Source organism: Capra hircus, chromosome 21, assembly GCF_001704415.2.
Source record: "Capra hircus breed San Clemente chromosome 21, ASM170441v1, whole genome shotgun sequence".
NCBI classification, from domain to species: Eukaryota; Metazoa; Chordata; class Mammalia; order Artiodactyla; family Bovidae; genus Capra; species Capra hircus.
In genome coordinates, this window is record NC_030828.1 from 15,732,852 (window position 1) to 15,758,590 (window position 25,739).

The following is a 25,739-nucleotide window of genomic DNA, read 5'->3' on the forward strand; positions in this document are numbered from 1 at the left end:
GTGGATCACAACAAACTGTGGAAAATTCTTTAAGAGATGGGAATACCAGACCACCTGACCTGCCTCCTGAGAAATCTGTATGCAGGTCAAGAAGCAGCAGTTAGAACTGGACGTGGATCAACAGACTGGTTCCAAATAGGGTACATCAAGGCTGTATATTGTCACTCTGCTTATTTAACTTAATGCAGAGTACATCATGCAAAATGCTGGGCTGGATGAAGCACAAACTGGAATCAAGATTGCCAGGAGAAGTATCAATAACCTCAGATATGCAGATGACACCACCCTTATGGCAGAAAGTGAAGAACTGAAGAGCCTCTTAATGAAAGAGAGTGAAAAGTTGGTTTAAAACTTAATATTCAAAAAACGAAGATCATGGCATCTGGTCCCATCACTTCATGGCAAATAGATGGGGAAACAATTGAAACAGTGAGACACTTTATTTTCGGGGGCTCCAAAATCACTGCAGATGGTGACTGCAGCCCTGAAATTAAGACGCTTGCTCCTTGGAAGAAAAGCTATGACCAACTTAGACAGCATATTAAAAAGCAGAGACATTACTTTGCCGACTAAGGTCTGTCTAGTCAAGGCTATGGTTTTTCCACTGGTCATGTATGGATGTGAGAGTTGGACTGTGGAGAAGGCTGAGCGCTGAAGAATTGATGCTTTTGAACTGTGGTGTTGGAGAAGACTCTTGAGAGTCCCTTGGACTGCAAGGAGATCCAACCAGTCCATTCTGAGGGAGATCAGCCCTGAATATTCACTGGAAGGACTGATGCTGAAGCTGGAACTCCAATTCTTTGGCCACCTCATGCGAAGAGCTGACTCATTGAAAAAGACCCTGATGCTGGGAAAGATTGAAGTGGAAGGAGAAGGGGATGACAGAGGATGAGATGGTTGGATGGCATCACCGACTCAATGGACATGGGTTTTTTCCAAGAGTTGGTGATGGACAGGGAGGCCTGGCGTGCTGCAGTTCACGGGGTCACAGACAGTAGGACACAACTGAGCGACTGAACTGAACTAGCTGATCCTGGACTGGATCCTGGAACAATAAAGAACATTAATGGAAAAAGGAATGAAATCCAAAGTCTGGAGTTAATTAACAATAATGTTCCAGTGTTGGTTTCTTTCTTTAAGTTTTAATTTTTTTTTTAACACCAAAGACATTTTGTACTGGGATATAGCCAGTTAGTAGTCATTAAAGAAGATTCAGGAACCTATACAAAAGTTAGAGTGGATATTAGTTGTCTCTTTATGATCACTCAGGCACAGCCACTCTATGAAACATTGAATCATTAAAGCTTTTCACCACATAGATGTCACCAGGAGATTTTTGGCCACTGCTACCTTTAAGTATATGAATACTATTTAATATATACTAGTTGTCAACTGAACTGAACTGAATTGTCAAAACTGTGATGGGGTCTGAGATTTCACCCTACTTGCAAGCTACCAGGTCAGCCTGACAGTTTCATGGCTGCTGTCTGAAGTCAGAAAGCACCCTGAGCATCAGCTTCTTGTTGGTGCTGCTTGCCGCCCTGCTCCCACGGGGGCAACACAAGGGGCCCGGGGAGATGCTGTGTTACAGCTGAGGAACCCCAGCCGTGGGACCCCTGAAGTTTTACTGTGTGCTGTAAGCCTCCCTCACTTTTCTTCTGACTTTACACATCTGTCATCACACAGAAAGAAACAGTATCTCTGTCTGCCGAGGCTGTGTGATATGGAGACCTCCTTAACAGGACAGCCTATAATGACAGCACAGGCAGTGTCCTTTGCTCACTAGACACTCACAGGGAGAGCCTTGAGGAGCTGTCTCCCATCACTAGTATGTTCTCATCATTATTATTCAGACATCAGTGTGTTCCATTAAAGGGATTTGATTCAATTTTAACTTTCTTCCTTTCAATATTTATTGTATATTAAATAATACTCTGCTAACTTTTTTGTTAAGTGGTACATTATTTTTTGTATGATTTATATGTTTGTGTTTTGCAAAATATGTAATTCATTTTCTGTAACACACAAATGCCTAAAATGACATGAAAAGTGAAGTCAGTTCGTCCCTCAAGTATTGACAGTGAAGAAAATTCTGTTTACTCATTGGCCATAGAGTAATGTCTGAAAAGGTGATGAAAACATTCTCAGATCAAGAGTTTTAACAAAGTTTCCTAAAATGTTGACCGGAGAGGTGTTGAAGGTCATGGACTGGGAGAGAGCAGTGTCATCATAATTCAGAGCTGCTCTGCGTTCTTCACTGTTGTTAAAGGGTCTGCTTTTAAAATTTGTGTTATCTATTTAAAATTTGTTGCTGTGTTCATGGAGCAAAAGTACAGTAATTATGGATCCTTGCTTTTCCTGTTGACAGAGAAACTTACTTCACTGGAAGTGAAATTTGGCTCATTTCAAGTGAGGCACAATTCAAAGTCAGAAAATCCTTCTCTAAATGAAAGGTTCTGTTTTGTTTTTTAAGGAAAATTTGCTGTTTCCATTCTTTGAAAGATGGCGATTGGGTTTGTTAAGGTTACCAAATTTGAGGTTTCTTCCTCATACACACTCAAATTGCATTTTGAAAGGGGATACTTCGCATAATCCCAGGGAACCTGCTGAATATTTTTTTCCATTTAAGGATCACTTTCAAATTTTTGGCATCACTGTAACACACCAGGAGTTGAAACAGTGATGATGGCCCCTGGTCCCAGCCTCCATTCGTCTCTACTGGGAAAAGAGCTGAAACGAGTCAGTGATTTGGTGTTTGTTTCCTGTGGCTCTAGGTTTTGCGTAGTTCATTTGCAAGCTGTTTAATTTCTTGCATTTGCTCTTTGTCAGACAGTTGTAATTGGACAGAATGCCCCATAGCTTTCTACCTTATCTCGCTTAGCATGTTTGGGAGACCTGCTGTTCTTTCTCACCCATATACTTTAGCATCTTCTCACCAAAGGTCAGAAGTTGACAAATGTAGGTCCTCCAAACCTAGTTATTCTTTGGCAAGAGAAATAATATACTTCTTCGAGCTAGTGTGGGGATTAAATGAAATGATATATGTAGAATTCTTAGGATGAAATGAAATAATGTATGTAGAATTCTTAACCTGATACCCAACGTATAGTAATCCTTGAATAAACAGGAATTATTTTTGCATTTTTTTCTGACTTGCAAACCAGGATGTGAGATACATATTTCAACATTTGGTCCATTTTGCCTGTTAACTTCTTTTTTCTTTATCTTACCCTTGGCCGCACCATATCTTCCTCTTTGCCTGTCTTTTTCTGCTTCCCTTTTTTATGCCTGACTTTTACTCAGTCTCTCTTTCTTTCCCTCCAGATAAACCGAGAAAACTGGTGTACCATTGAGCCGTGCCCTGACGCAGCATCTCTTCTGGCTCCCACGCAGAGCCCAGGTAAGCGGGGATTCTCCATCTTCCGGTTTGCTTGAATAACTACATCCAGAGCCACCATCCCACTCTGATGCAGAATGTTGGCGATCTGTCCTTCATGAGCGTTAGTGGCATAAGTGAGAAGAGTGTTACGTGATTTGTGTTTCTAGGCCTTTTATCTATCTCAGAGCTGAAAATGAAGGTGTAATTACCTAAATTTCATTTTAGTAGTAAGTTTCCACAGGTGGCTTTATAGTTGATTAATTCATCTGTGAAGGCATATGTGCTGTGCATATATGTACATGTGATAATGGCTTCTTAATATGATAAACTATAAATACGTGTTATTACGGACTAATCCCAGGTCTCTTGATTTTTGAAATTACCTGGGGAGCTTTAAAAATATACTGATGTCTGAGTCCTACCCCCTAGCGATGCCCATTTAATTAGGCTGAGGTGTGGTCTGAGCATCAGATCTCTAAAAGAGCCTTTGGTTCCTCTGCTGTGTAGCCTAGGTTGAGAATCATAATCTTTGGAAATACTGTCAGCAGTTGAGGCTTTCCTTAAGCACTCACGAGGTATTGGTGACATTAGATAAGGGTAAAAGGCCCTTAAGACCTTGGTGGTTAATGACACAGTACATGTTTTGTGGTTGTTAGGAGTCCTGACTTCTTACCCGAGTTGAGCCACTAATTCACTGTGACGCAAGGTTTGTTCCTAATGTCTGTGCTCTATTGTCTTCCATCCCTGAAGCCTACTGGCTTTCCTTAAGGGAAGAATCCAAATGACTGGTGAGTAACTCAAGTACCCTATGCCTTTTGTTGCAGCTGGTAATTTGCATTTTGGGCTCTTGAGTCTGCTTTACCCAACAAAACCTCTGTTAACCTTTTCAATTTTTCCTGACTTGCTTTAAAAATTACTAAGTTCTCATTGAATGGTCTTTTTGGAAACAGTTTAGCTGTGGATATATGGCAGTAGGAGGAAATTTAAGAACAAGATGGTTCAAATCCTCTTCCTAAAGAGAAGTTTCTTGCTGATTCTCAACCCTCTGACTTTGCTCCAAAGAAAGTGTTGGAAACAAATATGACAAGAGGTTTTGTGTTTTTTTTTTTTCTTTCTGTTTTTCTCTCATACAGAAGTTAAAGAATATTATCATGCTGTTGTTGTGTTTAGGGTCTCCAAATATTGTAAGATTGACCTTGTTCCCAGCTGTAGCTGACCCATTCCCCATCTAATCCCCTAGAATCTTCTACTTGAAAGTATACTACTCACTCTGTTTTAGTTCCTTAGCTGTGAGGGGCTTTTTCTAGAAGTGCAATTGCTCTCAGCCACTCAAGCTGTGAAGTTGTCTGCCCTGTAGAGGTTGCCTCACAGGTAGAATATTCACAGGAAGGTTCTCCACGTGCCACAGTTTATTTTTACTCCTTTAAAGAGGTGAATTTGAACTCCTGAGCATTTTCCCCAGGGCATAATCTTAAATATCGTTGACTTTCTCCATACCCTAGCCCCCTGAAAGACTGTTTCTTTTGAATCTTTTTAAACCTCAGTTTAACAAAATCCTGAATTATGCTCCTGAACTTGAGGCCTGAAATGATTGTAGGCATAGTTTCTTGTGAATTCTAAATATGTTCAATCATGCAGGTTTCTTTTGCTTTTAAACGCAGCTCAAGAGAACAATAGTGTTAGACTAAATAAGATAATGACCTTTATTTAACATCACTTTCAGGCTTCCCTAGAGGCTCAGATGGTAAAAAATCTGCCCACAGTGTGGGACACCCGAGTTCAATCCCTGGGTCGGGAAGATCCCCTGGAGAGGGAAATGGCAGCCCACTGCAGTATTCTTGCCTGGAGAATCCCATGGACAGAGGAGCCTGGTGGGCTAGAGTCCATGGGGTTGCAAAGAGTGGGGCCTGACTGAGTGACCGACACTTTGACTTGCTTTCGCTTGTGTAATCTTCAGTCCAGGATAAATGCACGCTTATTTAAGTAGAAATAGGTGCATGGGGATTACGGTTAACGTGGTTCAGCAAAGCCCAGTGAGCGGGCTGCTGCTGAGTTTTCCTACCCTTCTTCCCTGGTGGTTCAGTGGGTAAAGTGTCTGCCTCCAATGCAGGAGACCTGGGTTCAATCCCTGGGCTGGGAAGATCCCCTGGAGAAGGAAATGGCAACCTACTCCAGTACTCTTGCCTGGAAAATCCCATGGACTGAAAAGCCTGGGAGGCTACAGTCCATGGGATCGCAAAGAGTCGGACACGACTGAGAGACTTTCCTCTGCTTCCTCTCTCTCCCCAACTATAATTTGTTTGCATATGTAAAATTTAAGCCCGAGTGACTCGGTAAGCACTTTGAAAGTGCACATGACATGTTGCTTGCTTTTAGAAAGGTGTGCACAAAAGTAAGAGATTTATTAACAGGTCATAAAATAGGACTGGCCCACTGCAAAGTGTCGTGTCCTCACTGGACATTTGTCAGGTCACAAGGAAAGGGTGACGAAGTGCTAACCCCACTAGGTGTGTGTATCACATTATGCCTGCTGTGTGCTGAGGCGCAGATGCCCATTACTAAGTGTATAGATTCTTTCTCACCATCACTACAACTATTTTAGGGAGGGACATACTATCCTATTTCATTGGTAAGGAGACTGAGTCTTAGAGGTCAAGAATGACTTCTTGCCTGGGGGTCTTTTAGTAGTCAGATCTGGATTGAAGCCGTACCCACCTCAGGGATAAGGAAATGGTAACCCACTCCAGTATTCTTGCCTGGAGAATCCCATGGACGGAGGAGCCTGGTGGGCTACAGTGCACGGGGTCGCTCGGACACGCCTGAGCGACCTCACCTTCACCTCCCTCTGCCTAAACCCCGTGGTGCTTCTTCCTGTTTATACCTTTGTTATGCTCCACGTATGGATTAGGAAGAAAGATCCCATCCATTTTGAAAACCTGCCAGCATATGTGAGATGAGGGTCCCCGCACTTCCATCTGTGGGGGTTTCATTAGCCTTCGGGTCCTCTTCTCTCCCGTTTTCCTTGTTTTCATCCTCTTCCCTCCGCCCCAGCTCGACAGTCAGCGTTGTATCCCATCCCAGACTCGGGTTCGTTCCCTGGGTGAGGTGTTCCTCCTGGGACTGAGTTTGGATCTTCCCTGTGAATTTTCCGTTAGAATGTCTTGAACCGCTGTGTTTTCCAGTCTGGAATTTGGACGTGGTCTGTTTGACTGCCAGCTGGACAGCGAGCAGCTCGGTGTAGTTGCTGTGACAGCCCTTTCTGCTCTTGGGCAGCCCCCTCCCCTGCTCTTTTCCCCTCAACCACAGAGTGGAGTTTTTTATTTTTCCAAGTGGGAAAAGCCGGGATGGTGGAGAGTGGGGGGAGCAAGTAGAAAAATAACAGCCACTGACTCCACCTAAGTTAGTACATACTCTAACTGTGAGGTGGGGGGAAACACCCAAAATTCTAGAATACCTGTGATTTCCAGGCTTTTAAAAGCAGGGCTATTCCCATTGAACTAACACGCACAGAAACAATTTGGACCAAGATTGAAATGGACTACTTTTCTACTTTAAACAGAAACATTTTCAGATTAATCTGTAAGCCCTGCCTCAATTCCTGTAGCATGATTTATGTTTTAATACTTCTGTGTTGAAATTGCCTCTTAATATGTTCATTTCTATCCCAAGATTATAAAATGCCCCCTACCCTCCCACACACAAACGTAAGACAGCTCTTTATTTGAATAATCCCCAGTCCCCAGTCAGATGCTTCACTAACAGAAAAGGTAATTTTGTTGACAAGTAATTCATGACCTGTATCAGTGCAGTGCCTTTTTGACCTTGGCTTAGATTCTTGGTTAATCCAGGGCTGATAATTTTTTAAATAAATTTATTTTTTAATTAAAGGATGATTGCGTTACAGAATTTTGTTGTTTTCTGTCAAACATCGACATGAATCCAGGGCTAATAATTAATCACTTAATTAATGATCACTTATTAGTTAATTTAGATAAGAAAACCTTTCTGTTCTCATCTCTGAACACCGACATGTACACACACAGTTTCCGTCTAAGCCTATGTGTGATGTGCGTGGCATGCTCAGTTGCATCCGGCTCTTTGCAGCTTCATGGGCTGTAGCCCGACAGATTCCTCTGTCCGGGGAATTCTCCAGGCAAGAAGCCTGGAGTGGGTTGCCATTCCCTTCTCCAGGGGGTCTTCCCGACCCAGGGATTGAAGCTGCATCTCTTGCATCTCCTGCATTGGCAGGCAAATTCTTTACTGCTGCGCCACTTACGAGGCACACTGTCTACACATAGACTGTAAGAATTAAGAGAAACACTAGCATCATCTCATTCAGCCTCCACTCCCTCTTCTGTGTAGACGGTTTTTTCGAGACCTCTTGCCACAGGCACGCGTTCTTTGCTCCAGCCCTTCTAGTGAATGACCCTGATGCCTGATGACTTCAGGTGTCTGTCAGCCTGTGGCCCGGAAGCCTAGGTACAGTGAAGCTCTGCTTTCACTGCGCGAGCCTTCAGCCGTCCTCATACACATTTTCTTCAAGCTCCTCTGCAGCCTGAATGTGTCTCGGGCATTTCCACTCCCGTGACCTTATTGCCACGTTTACCAGTGTTTCAGCTTGATTTGTTTAGGAACAGACACCGCCGTGGAGGTGCAGCGCTGGTGGCCCCTCTGGCCGTGGCCAGGCCGCCCGCATGCTGGACTTGGGTACACTGTCTGTTACGCTTGTGCTTTGTCTGTGAATAGGCCTGGAAACGCTCAGTGGGTTTTGTTTTGCCATCACCTTGTGCTGTCAACTCCTCTTGAATTTCCTTTCAAGCAAAGCCTCCAGGTAGAGTTCTCTTGAACTGCTCGGCAGCTGGGTTGTCTGCTCTGTCCCTCATCACTTAGTAGCACCTGAAGATTTGATAAACTTCCATATGTTTTCCAAGTCACACATCATGCCAACTAGAATGGAATCGTATCATCTTCCGAAACTTCCTGAAGGAGGCTGATATCTTCTTGGTATCACTGTGTACCAGTGTTTTAATTTCTGTTGTTACCAGGTCACATGTCCCTTTTGGATACAAAGTTAAGGGAGAGAATGAGTTAAATACTGAGCTAACTGAGGTATACTAAGCCTTTTGAATTCTTTGAGGTACCAGTACAATATTTCTGTCAAGGTCCCCCTCTGTCTGCTTCCCCAGAGTTCATATCCTAGTTGTTGAACTGAAAACAGATTCTAGATTATGTATTTTTCTTCATCACATTATTCATCCAATATCAGATCTATCTAGGACAAGTTAAATAGTTATATTTCAGTTATTGCATAATAAAATCTGTAAGTTTAATACACTGGCATGCTTATTAGTTATGCTTCCTCTTTGTCTGTCATCTTGCTACTGCTAAGTCACTTCAGTCGTGTCCGACTCTGTGCAACCCCATAGACGGCAGCCCACCAGGCTCCCCCATCCCTGGGATTCTCCAGGCAAGAACACTGGAGTGGGTTGCCATTTCCTTCTCCAGTGCATGAAAGTGAAAAGTGAAAGTGAAGTCACTCAGTCTTGTCCAACCCTTCACGACCCCATGGACTGCAGCCCACCAGGCTCCCCATCCATGGGACTTTCCAGGCAAGAGCACTGGAGTGGGATCCAGAAAGAACTTAAGTCTCAAAACAGAAATTGCCCGCAAACCCTATTACATAGTTTCCTAACGAAGAATTTCAGATTTTGGTGGCAAAAGAAATAAATTCTCTAATTACCAAGAGGAAGAGATATATGTTACATAGGTGTTATTACAGTTCTAAATCACTGTTTGTTTTTTTTCCTTTTTGTGCCCATGATTTATATGACAGACTCAGGTTATCAACAGAGAATTGAAAGCTGCTAAATTTGTATCCTTTACAGCTTCTTAATTGAAACATGTATATTATCATATGTGAAATAGATCGCCAGTCCAGGTTCAATGCATGAGACAGGGTGCTCAGGGCTGGTGCATTGGGCTGACCCTGAGGGGAGGGATGGGATGAGGAGGGAGGTGGGAGGGGCGTTAAGGATGGTAAACCCATGGCTGATTCATGTGAATGTATGGCAGAACCACTCCAATATTGTAATTAGCCTCCAATTAAAATAAATAAAATTTTTTTTTAAAGAAAAAATATAGAAAGGGAAGGAGATTGGGTAGTCAATCAATTTAAAAGGCTGATGGCTGGAATGAAAAGAAACTGATTATTTTTTTTTAAAGCAGTGGTTGAATGAATTTTCTTTTTCAGAATGTGACAGCTTCCTGGATGTTGGACTAGGCCGAGAGTGTGCCTCAAAACCAGGTGTCCTTAAACGAGAATCTGGGAGCGATTCTGACCTTTTCCACTCGCCCGGTGAAGACGTGGACAGCATTGTCTTCTCCAAGGTACCATCAGCCTCAGTGTGCGACTCCAGCTAGCCATCATCTCTTACGTGATCTCAGTGACTTGTAAAGGCTCCCTTTTGGAGACTGAAGCTCCAGGTGGCCAGGCCTTAGAAAGAGGCCTTGACTGCTTTCTTTTCTATAGAATCATGGCTGGTTCCATGCAGGTTGTGAAGCTCACACTGAGCCCTAAAGAAATGGACGTGCCTTTCAAGTGAATTAGAAGTCAGATGACAGTGACTACTTCTCAGGGGGCAGGAAGGACCACAGGACAGACTGTAAGATGTCATGTGTACAAGCTCACCACAGAGTCCTGGCTGGTGAATGTGTTTAGGCCTGAAGCTCACGGCTGAGCTTGGTGAGGTCAGCTCTCCTCATTGCCTGCTTAATTGGAAATTTTTAGATCTCTGCTTGGGAATCCAGCTATCTCCCTGGTGGAAAGCCAAACCCATCCACATGAGTCACTTCACGTTTTCATAGTATTTGAGGCTCCAAGGCATGCTCTCTTAACTCAGGTTTGTGTCTAGTTGCAGCAAGGTCCGTTTTGTCTCCCAAGAATAGAGGCCTTTCCCGTAGCCGGGTCAGTGCACAGTATTGTTAACCTGCTGTAGGAGGTTGTCTTTAACAGAGAGCTGGGGAGGGGTAGACACACAGCGGCTGTGCTGACGCCCTTGTGAGGGTGCGGGAACTCGTGAGAGAAGGGGCAGGAGGTTGGGTCAGTGGCTCATCAGGTCCCCAAGGTAGGCTGATGGTGCTGGGTCTAGAGCTACGCCAGAGGCCTTCTGGGACTCTGGTGTGGAATGCACGTGAGCCTCTCTGACCGTACCTGCGCTTTCCCTGCCTTCTGCTCAGTGGCTCTCATGTGTCCACTGGGCCTCCCCTTACCCTTGGCCTCTTTCCACAGGGGGCCTTGGAAAGATTCAGGGACTACAGCATTCCTGTCATCATTCCTTGTAGAAGGGGGAAAAGTAAAGTAGAAAAGTCCACTAACTTGGCAGAGCTATCCTTCTCTGAAGTTGTTTACAGAGAAGAACATCAATATGATTTCTTCATTTAACCAGAAGAATTTAGGTAGTTTCCAGGGTGATTTTGAAGTTTGCATTGTAAGGACTCCTAAAAGTGTCTGCTTCTTCCCAAGGGGAATACCGTTCTCTAGGTGCCTGTCTCTCAAAAGGCATTGGTGAATACATTAGATACCATCTCTTAATCCCAGTTTTAAAATGGAATCATTGGTAATCACTCACATGGGGCCCTGGATACGTGAGGATTTGTTCAACATTTATATACGTGTGACAGTTTTCTCAGTGAAAAACTTTTTAACCAATTGTAAAGTTTCCTCCATGAAGAACCACTTGCTTGAACCTCCTAGGTGCGTGCCAGCTTGCCCTGAATGTTGCCATCTCTAGGTTGAATGATTTTCCTGGCTGAGGAGAATTAGAATTGACTATATGTTACTTAATTATTTCAACCTGCCAAAACCATTTAGGTTTTGTTCATAAAAAATGGCCAGCGCTCGATTTTAGGAGTTTTTTCCAGGACGACAGCACAGATAGCATTTTTAAAAGTTGAAGCATATCCCTGACTAAACTTTGGCCAGCATCCCGTGCTGGGGTTCCTCAGGAAGTCTAGAAATGGCAGAGACGCTCTCTCCTCTTCACGCTCACACGGGAATGTCTGGAGGCCGGGAGTGAGGTTCGGAGGGTCCTTCCTCTTAGTGTCTCCACCCTGCCACAGCGGTTGGTGACCAGGAAAGGTTTTACAACCACGTTTTCTCTAACATTCACAAAACCAAGGGTTTACATGTGCGAGGAAAAGGAGACAGGCTAATGTTTCCAAGGTGCTTACTTCATGTGAGGCACTGAACAGAAATTTTTTACATAGGTGATCTCATTTCATGCTCCCAGCAGCCCTGCAAGGTGGGTGGTTTTATCCTCATTACACCCCTGAGGAAGCAGAGGCTCTGGTTGGTAAAAAGGTTGACTCAACATTACTCAGCTAGTAAGTGACAAAACTGAGATGTGTTGCTGGGCCCAACTCTGAAACCCACTCGTTGATTTTGCTCTCAGTCTCCACACACCTGCTTTAGTAACCAGTGCTGTGTACAGAAGCATGGCAGTGGTGGCAGACAGGCCATCAGCTACTTCCCTAGAGGCCTTCCCCTGTGGTCATCTGCACAGCGTTTGCTGTGAAGCATCAGGCCCTCCCGGAGTCTCTGCAGGCTCCAGCCCTCCCACGCTCCTTCTCTGAAGACTAATCTGTAGGCAAGGCATTGCACCATCCTTTTCTGTGAGCCATGAGTAGTGCGTTAGGCCACTTCCTGCAGCCACTTGTGTGACTTTAGCCTTACAGAGGGCTCTTTAACATCAGCCCACAGTGTTTGTCAGAACTTTCCACCTTAACCTCATGTTTCCACTTGGCATGCTGGCCGCCTGGCAAATATGACTCTTTGGTGAGTGTTGCGAGCTTCATGTTTTTTTCTGATGGATATTTGCTGGTTCCTGAGGTCTTGGCTTTTCCATAGATCAGTAGCATAAAAATTTAATTTTTGCTTTTAAAGTGAGAAGAAATCCTAGGGTTCTTTCTGGCCCTAGCTAAGAAAGAAAATGTGGTTGTAAAATACATGATCTGGGCCACTCTGTTATCCAAAAGGATAATTGAAGTCCACAGAATTATACTAATAGTTGCTGCCTCTTTTCCCAAAAGTAAAGCCCTTACACCTTGTTTTTTGTTTTTTTGTTTTTTTGTTTTTCCAAAATCATAAGATAGTACCCACAATTGATTAAGAAAAAGCAGAGTGACTTTACCAACATGCTAGCTCTTAAAGGAAAATCCTTTTATTTCATGTGCTGTCAATTGCTCTCAAATACTTAAACATCAAGCCAAAAATTTACCTTATATTTTTTAAACTTTCAGAGAAAAGTAAATATATTTACAGAATCCAGATGAGAAAACCTGGAAACTCTTAAGTTGAAATGATTGTAATTTCAGAACTGTGAAGTGGGGCTGATGCTTGCCATCAGTATAGCACATGAATGGATTAAGTGATTGGCACGTACTAGGCATTTAAAATATATGCTTTTATTTTCAAGGCACATGGCCAAGTGCTTGAGTATGCTGTGACAGATAATAATTTATAAGTATTTGAATAAATGAGTGAAAATTAAAGGACTAGTATTTTGGTAGTGTTAAGAGTGATTCCTTCAGGTGTAGTAATAAGATATAAAGTACATAGCTATTTCTAGATTTCTGTGTATATAAGCGTGTATAGTGTTTACACCTCTCCGTATACATATCTGTATCACACCTGCATGATGTAACTCTGGTTAAGAAAGCCAGTCAGGCATTTTTTTCCCCCCAATACTCTATTTTTAAAATTTTGAAACAGAAAAGTGGAAAGAATTCTGCGGTGAATCCCCACCACCTAGATTCTACAGTTAACCTTTTATTATCTGCTTCATTGCTTAATTGTGCATCTGTCCCTCATTCTTCCATTAGGTCATCTAATTTCTTTAATATACTTCAGAGTTATAGATATCAATACAGTCCACTTCTCAATACTTAGAATTCAGCATTTGTTTATAAGGTTTTTTTAATAATATTCACATAAAATGAAGTACACGGTCTCGAGGGTACCATTCAGTGACTTTGCTCCCAACTTTATTGAGTTACAATTGACAAATTAAAATCATGTATTTTAGGTGTATGAATCCTAGCTGAGCCTAGAATCACCTGGAGAGCTTGGAAGGGGAAATAGATGAAGGAAAAAAGCCTGTCCCTCAGAAACTTGAGTTTATTATGTAACCTCACTAAGCTTCAGGTTTCTCATCAGATGCAAATAAGAATAGCTACTAAATCAAACAGTTGTGAGGATTAACAAAAATCATACATCTTAATCTCTTAGTAAAAGCCTCATGGTGATGAGTATCTAGTACATAATTACCATTCAATTTTATGTAATAGTTATACTGCACATATATTTAAGAAATAGATTCTCTTAAGCTTTTTATAAACATCATATAAACATCATTCATTTTAGACTTCTGCTGCTGCTGCTGCTAAGTCGCTTCAGTCGTGTCCGACTCTGTGCGACCCCATAGATGGCAGCCCACCAGGCTCCCCCATCCCTGGGATTTTCCAGGCAAGAACACTGGAGTGGGTTGCCATTTCCTTCTCCATGTTCAGTCATGTCTGACCCTCAGCGATCCAATGGACTGCAGCCTACCAGGCTCCTCTGTCCATGGGATTTTCCAGGCAAGAGTACTGGAGTGGGGTGCCATATTTTAGACTTCTACGTTAACTTTTATTTATGTAATTAGTTTGTAATTTCATTTTCCCTAATTTATTTGGCCTTAGATTAAATAAAACCTAAGTGTGATTGGGTCAGTCTGTCGGCTCAGCCCTGCCCTTGAAGCCGGAAGGCCAGTGTTGGAAAGAGCCGCCGCCCTCACACCTTTCTGTGCCCGGAGGGCGTTCTCTCCAACACCTAGTGGGTTTTTCTAGCCTGATCACCACTTGCAGATATTCATAATTTTATTAACCCCAAGGAAAGAGAAGCTTATGGTAGAGGTGATAGTTTCTGTGTGTGTTCCATCCTGCTATATGCAGGAGGAAAAGCAGTTCTGAAAGCCCGAGAGAGGACGGATTCGTGTGTCAGCCTCAGGCACAGACGTGGTCTTCGTTTCCCCGTTAAGCTTGCTTCCCTGCACGCGTGTGTGTTAGCCTCTCAGTCGTGTCTGACTCTGTGTGGCCCCGTGGACTGGAGCCCACCCGTCTGCTCTGTGCGTGGGATTCTCCAGGCAAGGATGCGGGAGTAGGTGGCCATGCGCATACGTGACTCCATCCACCCCTTCCTTCCTGTGTCTACGTTTTAGCATCTCTTCTCCTTCCCTGGGTTAGGCAGCTGTAGTTTCCTAGGGCCGCTGTAACCAGTTCCCACACATTTGGTGGCTTGAAACAGTATAAAACTGTCCTTCCACAGTTCTGGAGGCAGGGGGTCCTAAAAGCCATGTACCCGAGGGGCTGCTCTCTCTTCTTACAAGGATCCTACTCCTCTGGGATTCAGGAAATATTCTCATGTGAAGTATGACCTCATCTTAACGAACAACATTTGCAAAGACCCAACCAAATAAGGTCACATTCTGAGAAGGATGTGAATTTGAGGAGGACACTATTCAACCCAGTCCAGTGAAAAAGCTAAGACATCCTAAAAGTGTCTTCTGAAGTTGCTGTTCACGACCATTTATATTCTTCCTCTTGATGGAGAGTGGCCCCAGGAATAGAAACTGTAGGTTGCCCAGATCACTCCTCACTAACTTGAAAGGAGTCATCGACAATTTTATTTTAAACCAAAACTTACCCTATTTTAGAATCTACTCAGTATAGTTTTATTTTACTATAAAATAAAAATATTATGGCCCAGTGTGGCCCAGTAAAAGGAACACTGAGGATTTCTGATACAGACTCTGAGATCTTATTTCTTACAGGGTCTTTTTGTTTTCGTTTTTTAAGTGATGAAGATAATAATAGAACAGGGCATTTTTAAAAGCTGAAATCAGCTTGCATTCAGATCTTGCCTCTGCTGTACTTGGGGGAGCCCAGGAGACGGTCTGGGCCTCAGAGTCCTGACTCTCCAACCCCTCGCATCTCCCTCAGTCTCATCCCTCACTGATTGTTTAAAGAACAGTTAAGCTGGGAAGCTGGATTCTAGAGAGTAGAAAGAAAAACCTCCTATGAGCTGGTGAGATTCAGCCCCAAGGGTTTAAAGATTACTTTGAGAAGGTAGAGAGTGCTTTTGAAGTGTTTCATTAAGACTTTAAGGAGTCAGCCTCTTTAGTATAGGAGTGATTTTCTCTTTCAAGACGAAAAGGGCTCTTGCTGCTGCTGCTAAGTCGCTTCAGTCGTGTCCGACTCTGTGCGACCCCCTAGATGGCAGCCCACCAGGCTCCCCCGTCCCTGGGATTCTCCAGGCAAGAACACTGGAGTGGGTTGCCATTTCCTTCTCCAGTGCAGGAAAGTGAAAAGTGAAAGTGAGGTCGCTCAGTTGTGTCCGACTCTTTGCGACCCCATGGACTGCAGCCTACCAGGCTTTTCCGTCCATGGGATTTTCCAGGCAAGAGTACTGGAGTGGGATGCCATCGCCTTCTCCGAAAGGGCTCATGAGTTGCTATAATTTTTAAAATCTGTTTTGAAGAACTGTAAGTTTCTTTACTCCTAAATTAGGGAAATACTGTGAAGAAGGGGGCAGGGGGGAATCACAATGTCTGTTTCTGTTTCCTGCTCCCTGTCCCATAAGAATGCACAAGAAAGATGTGAAGACAGTACAGTGCCCTCCTGTGTAGCTGAGAGGGTGAGCGTGCATCTTTCAGACACTTACTTATCTTCTATTTTTTGGATGCCACAATGCTCATCTTTCCCTCACCCATCACATGATGTGTTCTGGTGCTTTTCAGAAGGTAGAGACTGTCGGTCTGCTGGATCAGAGTGACACAATTCCTGGTAGGCTCTAGAAGTTGGCCAGGGAAAGAGCACCATCACTTTATCAAAGACTGCAGAGGACTCATTATTTTAGGTACAGTTTGGCTTGATAAAACTCAGCCAGTACTCAGTTGAAGGAAAAAAAGGGGGATAAATTTCTTGCATTTAGGTATTTGTGGCCCAGAATTTGGACATTTGTGGCAGACTTTAGGTGGGATCATAAGCTGTTCTGCATTTTTGAAAATGCCACTGAAAATAGACTTGCTCTTTGAATATAAACTTCAGTATATCACTGTTGTAGCCAAGCACACTACCTTGTTTTTAGTTAGGGCTTGTAAAAAAAAAATTTACCTTTACATGGTATGAATTTAGAGTTTTCATACATCAGAAACCTCAGAGACATAGGTTCCCTTCATTACAGTTGATAGTATTGACTGAAAGTAACTGGCCGGAATTAGAGCTTTTCCTCTGCAAGGAAGGGAAGACAATATATTTCCCATTTTGCACCTCTAGTAAAAAGGTAGAAAGAGGATGGACCTGGACCGTACCTTCACTGGAGGCTGAGTCCATCTGTGATTGTGCTTTAAGAAAGAAAGCTGTTTGCAGCCCGCTGTGATGTTGCCTGTCCTGCTCCCTGTAGAGGCACTGACTCGGTGGAGAGCAGCCGAGGCCTCTCAGTCCTGCCGTTTCCGACCATGCGTGCTTTCTCTCCGCTGCAGCCCGAGGAGGAGCAGTTGGCCTGCGACACCACTGGATCCAGCTCCTCCACCGATGACACGGCGTCCCTGGGCCGGCACTCGTCTCACGGCAGTGATGTGTCCCTCCCCCGGATTTCCAGCTTGAACAGGTCCAGAGACCCGCAGTGTCTCAACGGCTTCTTCAGCCATGGGGTGGGAGCTGAGGGTCGAGAGAGCGAGAGCGAGCCTGCTGGCTCGGGTGAGATGGAGGAGGAGGAGATGGACAGCATCACCGAGGTGCCCTCGAGCTGCTCTGTCCTGCGGAGCTCCATGCGCTCTCTGTCCCCTTTCCGGAGGCACAGCTGGGGTCCCGGGAAGAACGCAGCCAGCGACGCAGAAATGAACCACCGGAGGTGAGGCGGCGGGCTGTTCGTCTCGTCTGTGTCTGCTTGCTTTTGATTTGGTGTTACCGTTAGTGAAAGTTTTCAGGAGACACCATGGTATAGAAGAAAGAATACAGGCTTTCCTATAGGAATCAGGAAAATCTGTGTGCCAACTCCAGCTCTGAAACTTACTACGTGGATAACCTTGGGCAAGTTACCTGACCCTTCTGAGCTTTAATTCTCTCATCTGTAAAACACCTGCCTTTCAGAGTATTTGTAAGAGTAAAGATTACAATGAGATATATAAGTCACATAGTGAGTAAACACTGGTGTAACGTTTGTTTAGGCCAGATTTGTCATAAAATTGAGAGGTTAGAAAATTTGAAGGGAATAATTTCCTGTCAATTTTGAATTAAGAAATAAACTTGAAATCTTACAGTCTCAACACAAGTTTTTTCACAGTGCTTCATAGGATTTGCCATCTGTTTCTAGTGTAGAAAGTTTTGATAAAGTCTGCATTACCAGCACTTAACTGTTAAAGAGGTCACAATCATTATTGAATTGGTACTGTCTTTCCACATGTCGTTCAGCCTGGGGGTCTGTTGTGGCACTCAGTGTCACCCTTTCAGTTTGCCAAGCAGGCTATGTGGAAATAAGGGTTTGGTTTCTAACCATTGGCTGCCTAGATGAGTTTAAGTTTGAAGAGCAGGTGCCATGATGCCTACTCTGTGTAAAAGTGTGCCTACTCCAAGGCTGCCTTCTAAATGAGGACAAACAGCCAGGCGAGGAGGCTGACAGTTGTGGTAAAACACTGATATCAACAGTTCACCTGGAGTGGTTACTGGCTTTTTTGCTTTTTAAAAATTCCTTGACCTCCTAATATTGTGGCTCAGATTTCATAGCTGTAAGTACATGTAATCTGATTACAGTCATTCACTCATGTATTTTTTTATTCGGCTAACATGTATTAAGCAGAGCAGGCGTTCCTAGGTTCTGGAGGCCCCGAGGTGAATGAAGACCTACCTTCATATAGTACCTTACGCCCTCCTGATTTGCTACCCTTTTCAGAGTCCTTTAATATCAGGTTGTCTCATGTAATTTTCCCATCCTCTTCATGAGTCAGGTGGGATTATCCCCGTTTTTGCCGGTGAGACTGCGTAGGTAGTTTAAACCATTTACCCAGTGTCAGTGGAATCCAGGTTTCCAGTCTCCTGGTCAGGCAGTCTTTCTACAACTCCATTTTATTCTGGAATACAGTTCAGGGTGCAAACCTTAAAAATAACATAAGCAGTTGCTCTATCTGATGGGCAATTATTATGTATTTGAAATCCTAGCAATTTGTAAAAGCTCTCCTTCCCAACTTTGTTCAAGCTGTAATTTCTTTCTTTTTTCTTAAGCATTCATATGGGAAAATAAGGATGGGGAAATGATCCCTCCAGACAGAATTCCCTTCCTGAGGCAAGAGAATCTGCTTGACGGGATACGCGTGTCCTAGATGACAACAGCATTGGGAGAGGAGGATTCCTTTTATATGGAATCTGTTTTCCTTTATAAGCCACGATGGATCCCTTTGGCTTGACTTTATTTCCAAGCTAGATGTGACTGTGTGCATCATGTCGCTCCAGTGAGGAAATTGAGGCTCAGATGAAAAGATTTGCCCAAGATTACACGGTGATTTTAGGGCAGAGCTACAGTTAGAACCCTATCACTAAATCGCTTGTATTTTCAGCCTATGTAATATCATGGACTCTCCTATTGCAGTTATCATTCAGAATTGCCTGGCACCACTGTCTGATACCTCTGGAGACAATGGAATGAGAGTTAGGGGTCATTTTCATCAGTTTAACTGATTTTTACAGTGTTACCTGCATCGAGAATTACCTGAATTTTAAAGAAAATCCTGTTAAAGTTATTCTTGGATGGCGTTTATTAAAAGTCCTTTTGCTTTTATAACTTAATAAACCTCACTCCTGGTCACCTGACTGTTCCCTCCATGCTCCAAGGAGTTAAAGTAGCCCGTCTCAGAAATTATCAGGCCTTTTTGGCGATGATGTTTTCCTTATTCCACATTCTTTCATTCCCTTACTCCCAAACCATTTCTCTTTGGTGATTGTCTCTTCCTAGTGTGATGTTTGTGTGTTTCACGCGTTTGTATCCATTTTGTTTGACCTGGACACTGACCTCTTCCACCGTTCATTTTCAGTTCAATGCGAGTTCTTGGGGATGTTGTCAGGAGGCCTCCCATTCATAGGAGAAGGTACAGAGCTCACTAACTTGATGGACTAACTGTTTGCCTCTGAGCTTATTTTACTAACAAGCGTCACATTCTGCTTCATCCACAATTAAACAGTCTAATCTTAGATAAGTCCTGTCTGCTTCAGACAAATAAAATACAGGTACTTATTAACTGCTGATGTCCATCCTGTATGAAATGGTTTCTTATGAAGTTTTTTCCTGTTCTGCTTTTATTTAAAAAAAAAAGTTAAAATATTTTTTTCCATCTTGTTTTTTTTTTTTTTTTTTGGTATCCAGATCACTTTGATAATAGGGTAGGGTCTCCCCAACTTTATCTAAGGAGGAGTCTAGGAAGTGTCTGTTGTGCATAGGTAATGGACCCTAGAGAGTACTTTTTCTTTCTTTCCCAAGAAAAGGGGGAGAGGAAGAACCAAAAATAGAAGTGTGCTCATGTGTGTACCAGGCCCTAAACTATTTTCAGAGCATTCTTCAATAACGTGATGAAAGCCTTTCTTCCTCAGCCACTTGGGAGTCTCCCGTGCACTGTGGATGTGGCCCTGATTTCTCAGGGCTCCTCTCAGTCTTTCAGTCCCATACTGATTTTTGGTCACATAAAATTTTGAAGCTAAAAATTGCAGTGATTTATCAGCTGAAAAGTCACTTTTCGTCGAAAAGTACTGACTTGCTTTAATTTTTTCAAATGCTAAGTTTTTGTTTTATCAGTGCATTTCCTGTGCAGGAGTCATGTGTGACTTTTCCCATTTTCGGAAAAAAATTTAGAAATCTGAAAACGATGGTTTGATTATGGTTACTGTCTCATATTAGGAGATACTTGTAAAGAGAGATTTTAAATTATTAGCTGAGGCTGTCTTTTTAGGAAGTGGGCAGATAATGATCTTTGTTGCCTACCTGGTCTTTTTAAGTGGGTGTTTCCTTTAATTTCAGATTTTAGGCACACAGTTGAGCTCAGGCACAGTGTTGTCATGAATCTCAGATAATCATAAGCCTGGTTACGTTTGTCTCCAGGAGAACAAGTTATTAAAGGCCTTTTTCAGTAGAAGTATCTAAAAGCTTTAGAGATTTATTTGTCTGACTCTTCTTTAAACTCTTTGATATGGGCTTATTAAAAACATGCCCTGGATAACCCTGAAAGACGACCCGTTGCTGGATGCAGCCCAGGTTACCATGTGGACACGGCCGTCACAGCCACTTCAGTGACAGCTTCATCCTTTGTCGTATTTCTGTATGAAGAACAGGAGTTCCGATTTTAAATTTTGTGTTAAGCCTTAGCTACTAAAATGGAAACATTTCAGCAAGTATTAAAAGGTAGTGCATCAGGATACTTTTTTTTAAATCTGGAACTATCTAAATCCGAAAGCTAAAGAACCATGAAATGTTACTCCCCCAGCTGAGGAATTGAGGAAATTAGGATGCTCTGAAAAATACTCTTACTGTTGTGAAAGGAGTTTCTGCGACCCTAGGACTATCTGCAGCTTCCTCACTGGATCCTTAGGTTTTTCTGATGCTCCTTCTGTCTCCCTGTTGTTCATCCTCTTTATCCTAAATTTCATCCCAGTCTCTCACATCATTATCATTTTCTGATAGTAAAGGGATGTTTAAAATCCATAGAAAGATATCGTTTAATTTTTAATGAATGATAAATTGGCATGTATATTCACTTTCTACTTTTTTCTGCATTCTATTTTTAGTAAATTGGCCATGTAGACATAATATGCCTTTTTACTAACAGCTTAGAGGTATAAAATTAATACTTTTCAAAGAACAGACTTGTGAAGCTCATGGGTGTTTGTAAACTGTATCAGGGCTTGCTTCCGTGAGTTAGTCTGGTCTTGCTTAGCAGACTTGTAGAGACATGTCTCAGCTGTGTACTTCCACTCTCTGCTTTTGTACTTGTGAGCTTTGCACTATTAATATAATCTGATTTAAAATATGTTACCTTTTAATTTATTTTTAATGGTATTATTTTAAAGATTTACTTTTAGAAGATCCATAGGGTTAGCTCATATTTATTCTTCCATCATTTTCCTCGTTTTTTTTTTTTTTTTTTTTTTTTTTTTGTCTATCTAAACCTTCCACTTGTCAGCACAAAGTTATCCGCTGTATGTATTCAAGACAAGGTGGTTTTTGTTTTTTGGGTTTTTTGTTTGTGGTTTTTTTTTAGCTTTCCTTTTTGTTTGTTGGTTTTTTTTTTGATGTCTGCAGATCTTCCCATTGAAGGTTCAGGGAGCAGATTAGTTTTATTGTTATCTCCCTTCCAAAAACAAAAGCATGTCACTTAGAACTTTAAGGCTAAAATAGTAGCAGTGTGTATTTTTTTTAAAATAATAGCTTTTATTAATCAAAAATCCTGACCTATGGATGCAGCTCTTTTTACAGAGTACCTGATACTCTGAGTTGGTTATTTTTTGTCTGCTCATGTTCACTTATCATTTCCAACCCCAGATTTTCTGTTCCTACTCCATGAGAATAAATATAAGTGCTGAGATAGTCAAGGAAATAGATGACCAAATGGATACATACCTAAAATTATGGGACTCTTTGGTCAATACTATAAAATTCTCTTTCAAGGAAAGACATCCCTTCATTATCATTAAAATACAGCGAAATAGGACCATTGTTATATGCTTTATCTTTAGCATCCAAGCCTGGTGAATAGGGTTTGAAGGTGGATGTTGATGTTGGGTATCATTATGAAAGATATATGAATTTTCTGGCTTAGATTCATCCTTAATGGAAACACGGGGAGAAAAGAAAACCTGACTCAGTGAGCCTACCCCAGTGCAATTTGTCGTCATTCCTTTTAATGAAGGATTAGAGATGCTGTGGTCAGGAGATGATCAAGTGGATTTTTTGTTGTGTTGTTATATGCTTTATGTTTAGCATCCAAGCCTAAATGGGTGGAGGAGTGGTGGGCGGCATAGAGAGAGTGTCCCCAGTAGTGGGGTTGAAACACTGCTGTGAGCGTGCCCAGCCAGGAAGCCACAGGGAGTGTGGGTGCTCTGTTCAGGATTTACTAGGAGGAATTCTGGGGTTTCCAACACTGAACTTGTTAACCTGTAAAGAGTTCATGTAGTCATTTCTAACACATTGTGTAGATGGACATCAATAGAAGAACTGTGTGTTTTGTTCTAGCTGTTTTCTAAATTCTAAATCAGTGTTACATTCCTAATTTTTTACTGATCAGAAAATCCATCTGTCTCTAACTGTGTCCCTTCTTTCTAAACCCAATAACCCCATCCCTGTTCCCTCTTCCATTTCTGTTTCTGCCTTTGATGTCATCCCCAGTATGAGCTGGTGTCCCTCTGGTGTGCAATATTCTGCTGCCCTGAGTGCTGATTTTAATTACAGAAGGTATAGTATTGTTATGTGTGCAGCCACCAAAGGGGGGATCCTGAAGCGCAGCACCGAGCTTTCGGCTTTGGACTGGCTGTGTGCGGCTGGAATGCGTATGGCGGCCTGCTTTGTGAGCTCGGTGTCGCGTTGCCTCTGCTGTGGGCATCCTATCCAGTTCAAGGGGTGCAGCCTCGGAGCCGGATGGTGTTCCCCGATGCATTCTGCCTGTCTCAAGTGGCTATAGATTCGGGTGTTTTCTGCACAGGCTTGTCTCCATGCTGCGGTAGACCACTTCTCTCTTTGTTTTCGTCCTTCCCAATTCCCAGCTCCTAGGAATTAGCACATCCTGAGGAAAGCAATAACAAAAACAAGGCAGCTACTAAGATGCACTCATTTCTTAATTACACTTCCAAATCCAGTCATCTCTTTAGATTCTAAGCTCACAGATTGCTCATCATTACATATTCTTCTCTCAGCTAAGCAGCCAGATTTAATCACTTTCAGGATTAAATGTTGTGGTAACCATAGGATCTGGCTTTCTCAGGCTTTAGAAATAATTCATAACAGAAAACTAAATTTCTTCTTCAATTAGTCTGTCTTCTTACCCTGGCTATTGAAAATGAGTTTAGCAGAGACATTTACTTGGAGTTAGTCATGATTTCTGTCGTCATATTGAAATCAGAATAAAATCCATTGTTTAATTTATAGAGGCATATGGTTTCAGTTCATAATAAGTGATTCATAGGAAAAAGGGCAAATAGAAGCCCTTCTAGATCGGCATACATGAACTTTTTCTGTAGCAGTTAACTTTGAGCAGAGGTAACGAAAGAGCTTCATTATGCCTTCAAACACAACTCCACATGCTTGTAACTGAGGGCATGGCGCTCTCCCCTGCATTCTGTGATCCAGTGGTAACACACGTGATTTATTCTGGCTAGCATCCCCAAGGGTGAAAGCTGGCCAACCTTTCTCCATAGCCTCCTCCTCACAAAAAATGCTTTTCACTCTGCAAACCACAGTCTTTATTCCAGGGATCCCATTTTCCATACAAAACCTTAAGTTTGCTTTTTTCTCCCACCTTGTCAGTATCAAGGAAGAAGATATTAAACCTCTCTTAGACACAGTAACTTTTCAACTTTTGCCCTTTATGGTGTCCCATGTGCTTGTCTGCAACTAACAATTCTCAGGAAACCTGCCAGAGCGGTGCTTTTGGCGCAGGTGTGCACAGATGGTAACGCGCCTATGTGATGTGGGGTTTCTGGGGTGGACGCGTGCCTGTGAAGTTAAAAAGGTCACCTAGACTGTCATGGAAGGTGAAGTTACAAATGTTACCTGGATTGTAGTCAAATGTGAAGTTACAAAGGTCCACTTGACGGCCGCAAGGGCAAGTCTGTATCTTCCCTATTTTCCTCCAGAAGGTAACTTAATGTTCATATTTTCTCTGTGCCATTTAATTATTTGGCATTGGCAGGCTTCAGAGTCTGGCAAAAATTGATCACATCAGATCAAGGGTTAAAAAAAAAAACAAATTAAAGATCTATAGATAATACAGTTTATCCATATGGTATGTTGAAAAATGTCTGAGAAGATGACTTGAAGTAGTTCAGCATTTGAGTAAATTGAATGAGGTTTTTTAAAAAAAACAAACCAAGTGCAGTATATTTCTCAGCCAACCAAGATCTAGGGGGAAGCGTAGGGGGCACTGATTTGGCCAGGCCCTTGCAGACAGTTTTGCCGGGTGACAGAAAGTTACAAGCAAGGGAGACGCAAAAGCAGGGGCTTTGTATCCTCCTTCCTTTCTGAGTCTCAGAATGAATTAACTCTGGTGTCTTGTGTTCAGTTTCAGTCTAGAAGGCTTGACAGGAGGAGCTGGTATTGGAAACAAGCCGTCCTCATCTCTAGAAGGAAACTCTTCAAACACCAAAGAACTCAGGCACCCTTTTGGTGGCCAGGAAAGGGGTGACTCTCTGGTGTCGCTTTCAGAAGAGGATCTTGAGTCAGGCCAGAGGGAGCACAGAATGTTTAATCAGCAGGTAAGGCTGAAAGAGGTGTATGTTGCTAATTTTGGGGGAAAAGATTCGTTTCGTTTCCCTAAATATATCCTCATATTAGGAACAAAGAATGTGAGACTTATGTTCACATAAGGTTAGTAGCTATAATTACGCATATACTCAGTGTTGCAAACAGCAGTTTTTAGCATTTAATGTACTTTAAAGTGAAAGTTGCTCAGTCGTGTCCAACTCTTTGCGATCCCATGGACTCTACAGTCCATGGAATTCTCCAGGCCAGAATACTGGAGTTGGTAGCCTTTCCCTTCTCCAGGTATCTTCCCAACCCAGGGATCAAACCCAGATCTCCTGCATTGCAGGTGGATTCTTTGCCAGCTGAGCCACAAGGGAAGCCCAAGAATACTGGAGTGGGTAGCCTGTCCCTTCTCCAGAACATCTTCCTGACCGAGGAATTGAACCAGGGTCTCCTGCATTGCAGGCAGATTGTTTACCAACTGAGCTATCGGGGAAGCCCAGTGTTAATTAAAGAATACCATTAATCTGCATAGATCTAAATATTTCAGCAAAGCAAACTTTTAAAATTAAGAAGGTATTAATTTTAAAACTAACACCTGGATGAACCTCTGAGAGTATTCTGGGATACACTTCCAAGTGAATTTTTTTCTAATAAAACAAAAAAGTTAAAATGCCAGTCTCTGAGTAGGTGGCTTTCATTTTAGGTGGAAGTATAAGGCATCGTTTCAAACTAAACAAACAAAAATTTAAACAATCTGTCCTTCGAATCAATGACCAAGGTTTTGTGTAGAAATCTGGTTTTTTATTACATCCTGCTACGTAGCAATGA

The 25,739-nt window shown here is 42.6% G+C and overlaps 1 protein-coding gene across 8 annotated transcripts in view; it reads left to right on the forward strand.

Annotated features, from left to right (window-relative positions):
• AKAP13 (A-kinase anchoring protein 13) overlaps positions 1-25,739 on the forward strand; it is a 321,642-nt gene that overhangs the window by 223,431 nt on the left and 72,472 nt on the right. For 5 of the 8 annotated variants that reach the window (XM_018066002.1, XM_018066004.1, XM_018066003.1 and 2 more), the window contains 6 exons: positions 3,325-3,400; positions 9,630-9,766; positions 16,957-17,327; positions 19,501-19,554; positions 22,839-22,904; positions 24,727-24,919. In XM_018066002.1, coding sequence (XP_017921491.1) covers positions 3,325-3,400; positions 9,630-9,766; positions 16,957-17,327; positions 19,501-19,554; positions 22,839-22,904; positions 24,727-24,919 — 897 coding nt within the window. The remainder of the gene's footprint in view (positions 1-3,324; positions 3,401-9,629; positions 9,767-16,956; positions 17,328-19,500; positions 19,555-22,838; positions 22,905-24,726; positions 24,920-25,739) is intronic. The other 3 variants (XM_018066007.1, XM_018066009.1, XM_018066006.1) reach the window with 2 other exon arrangements.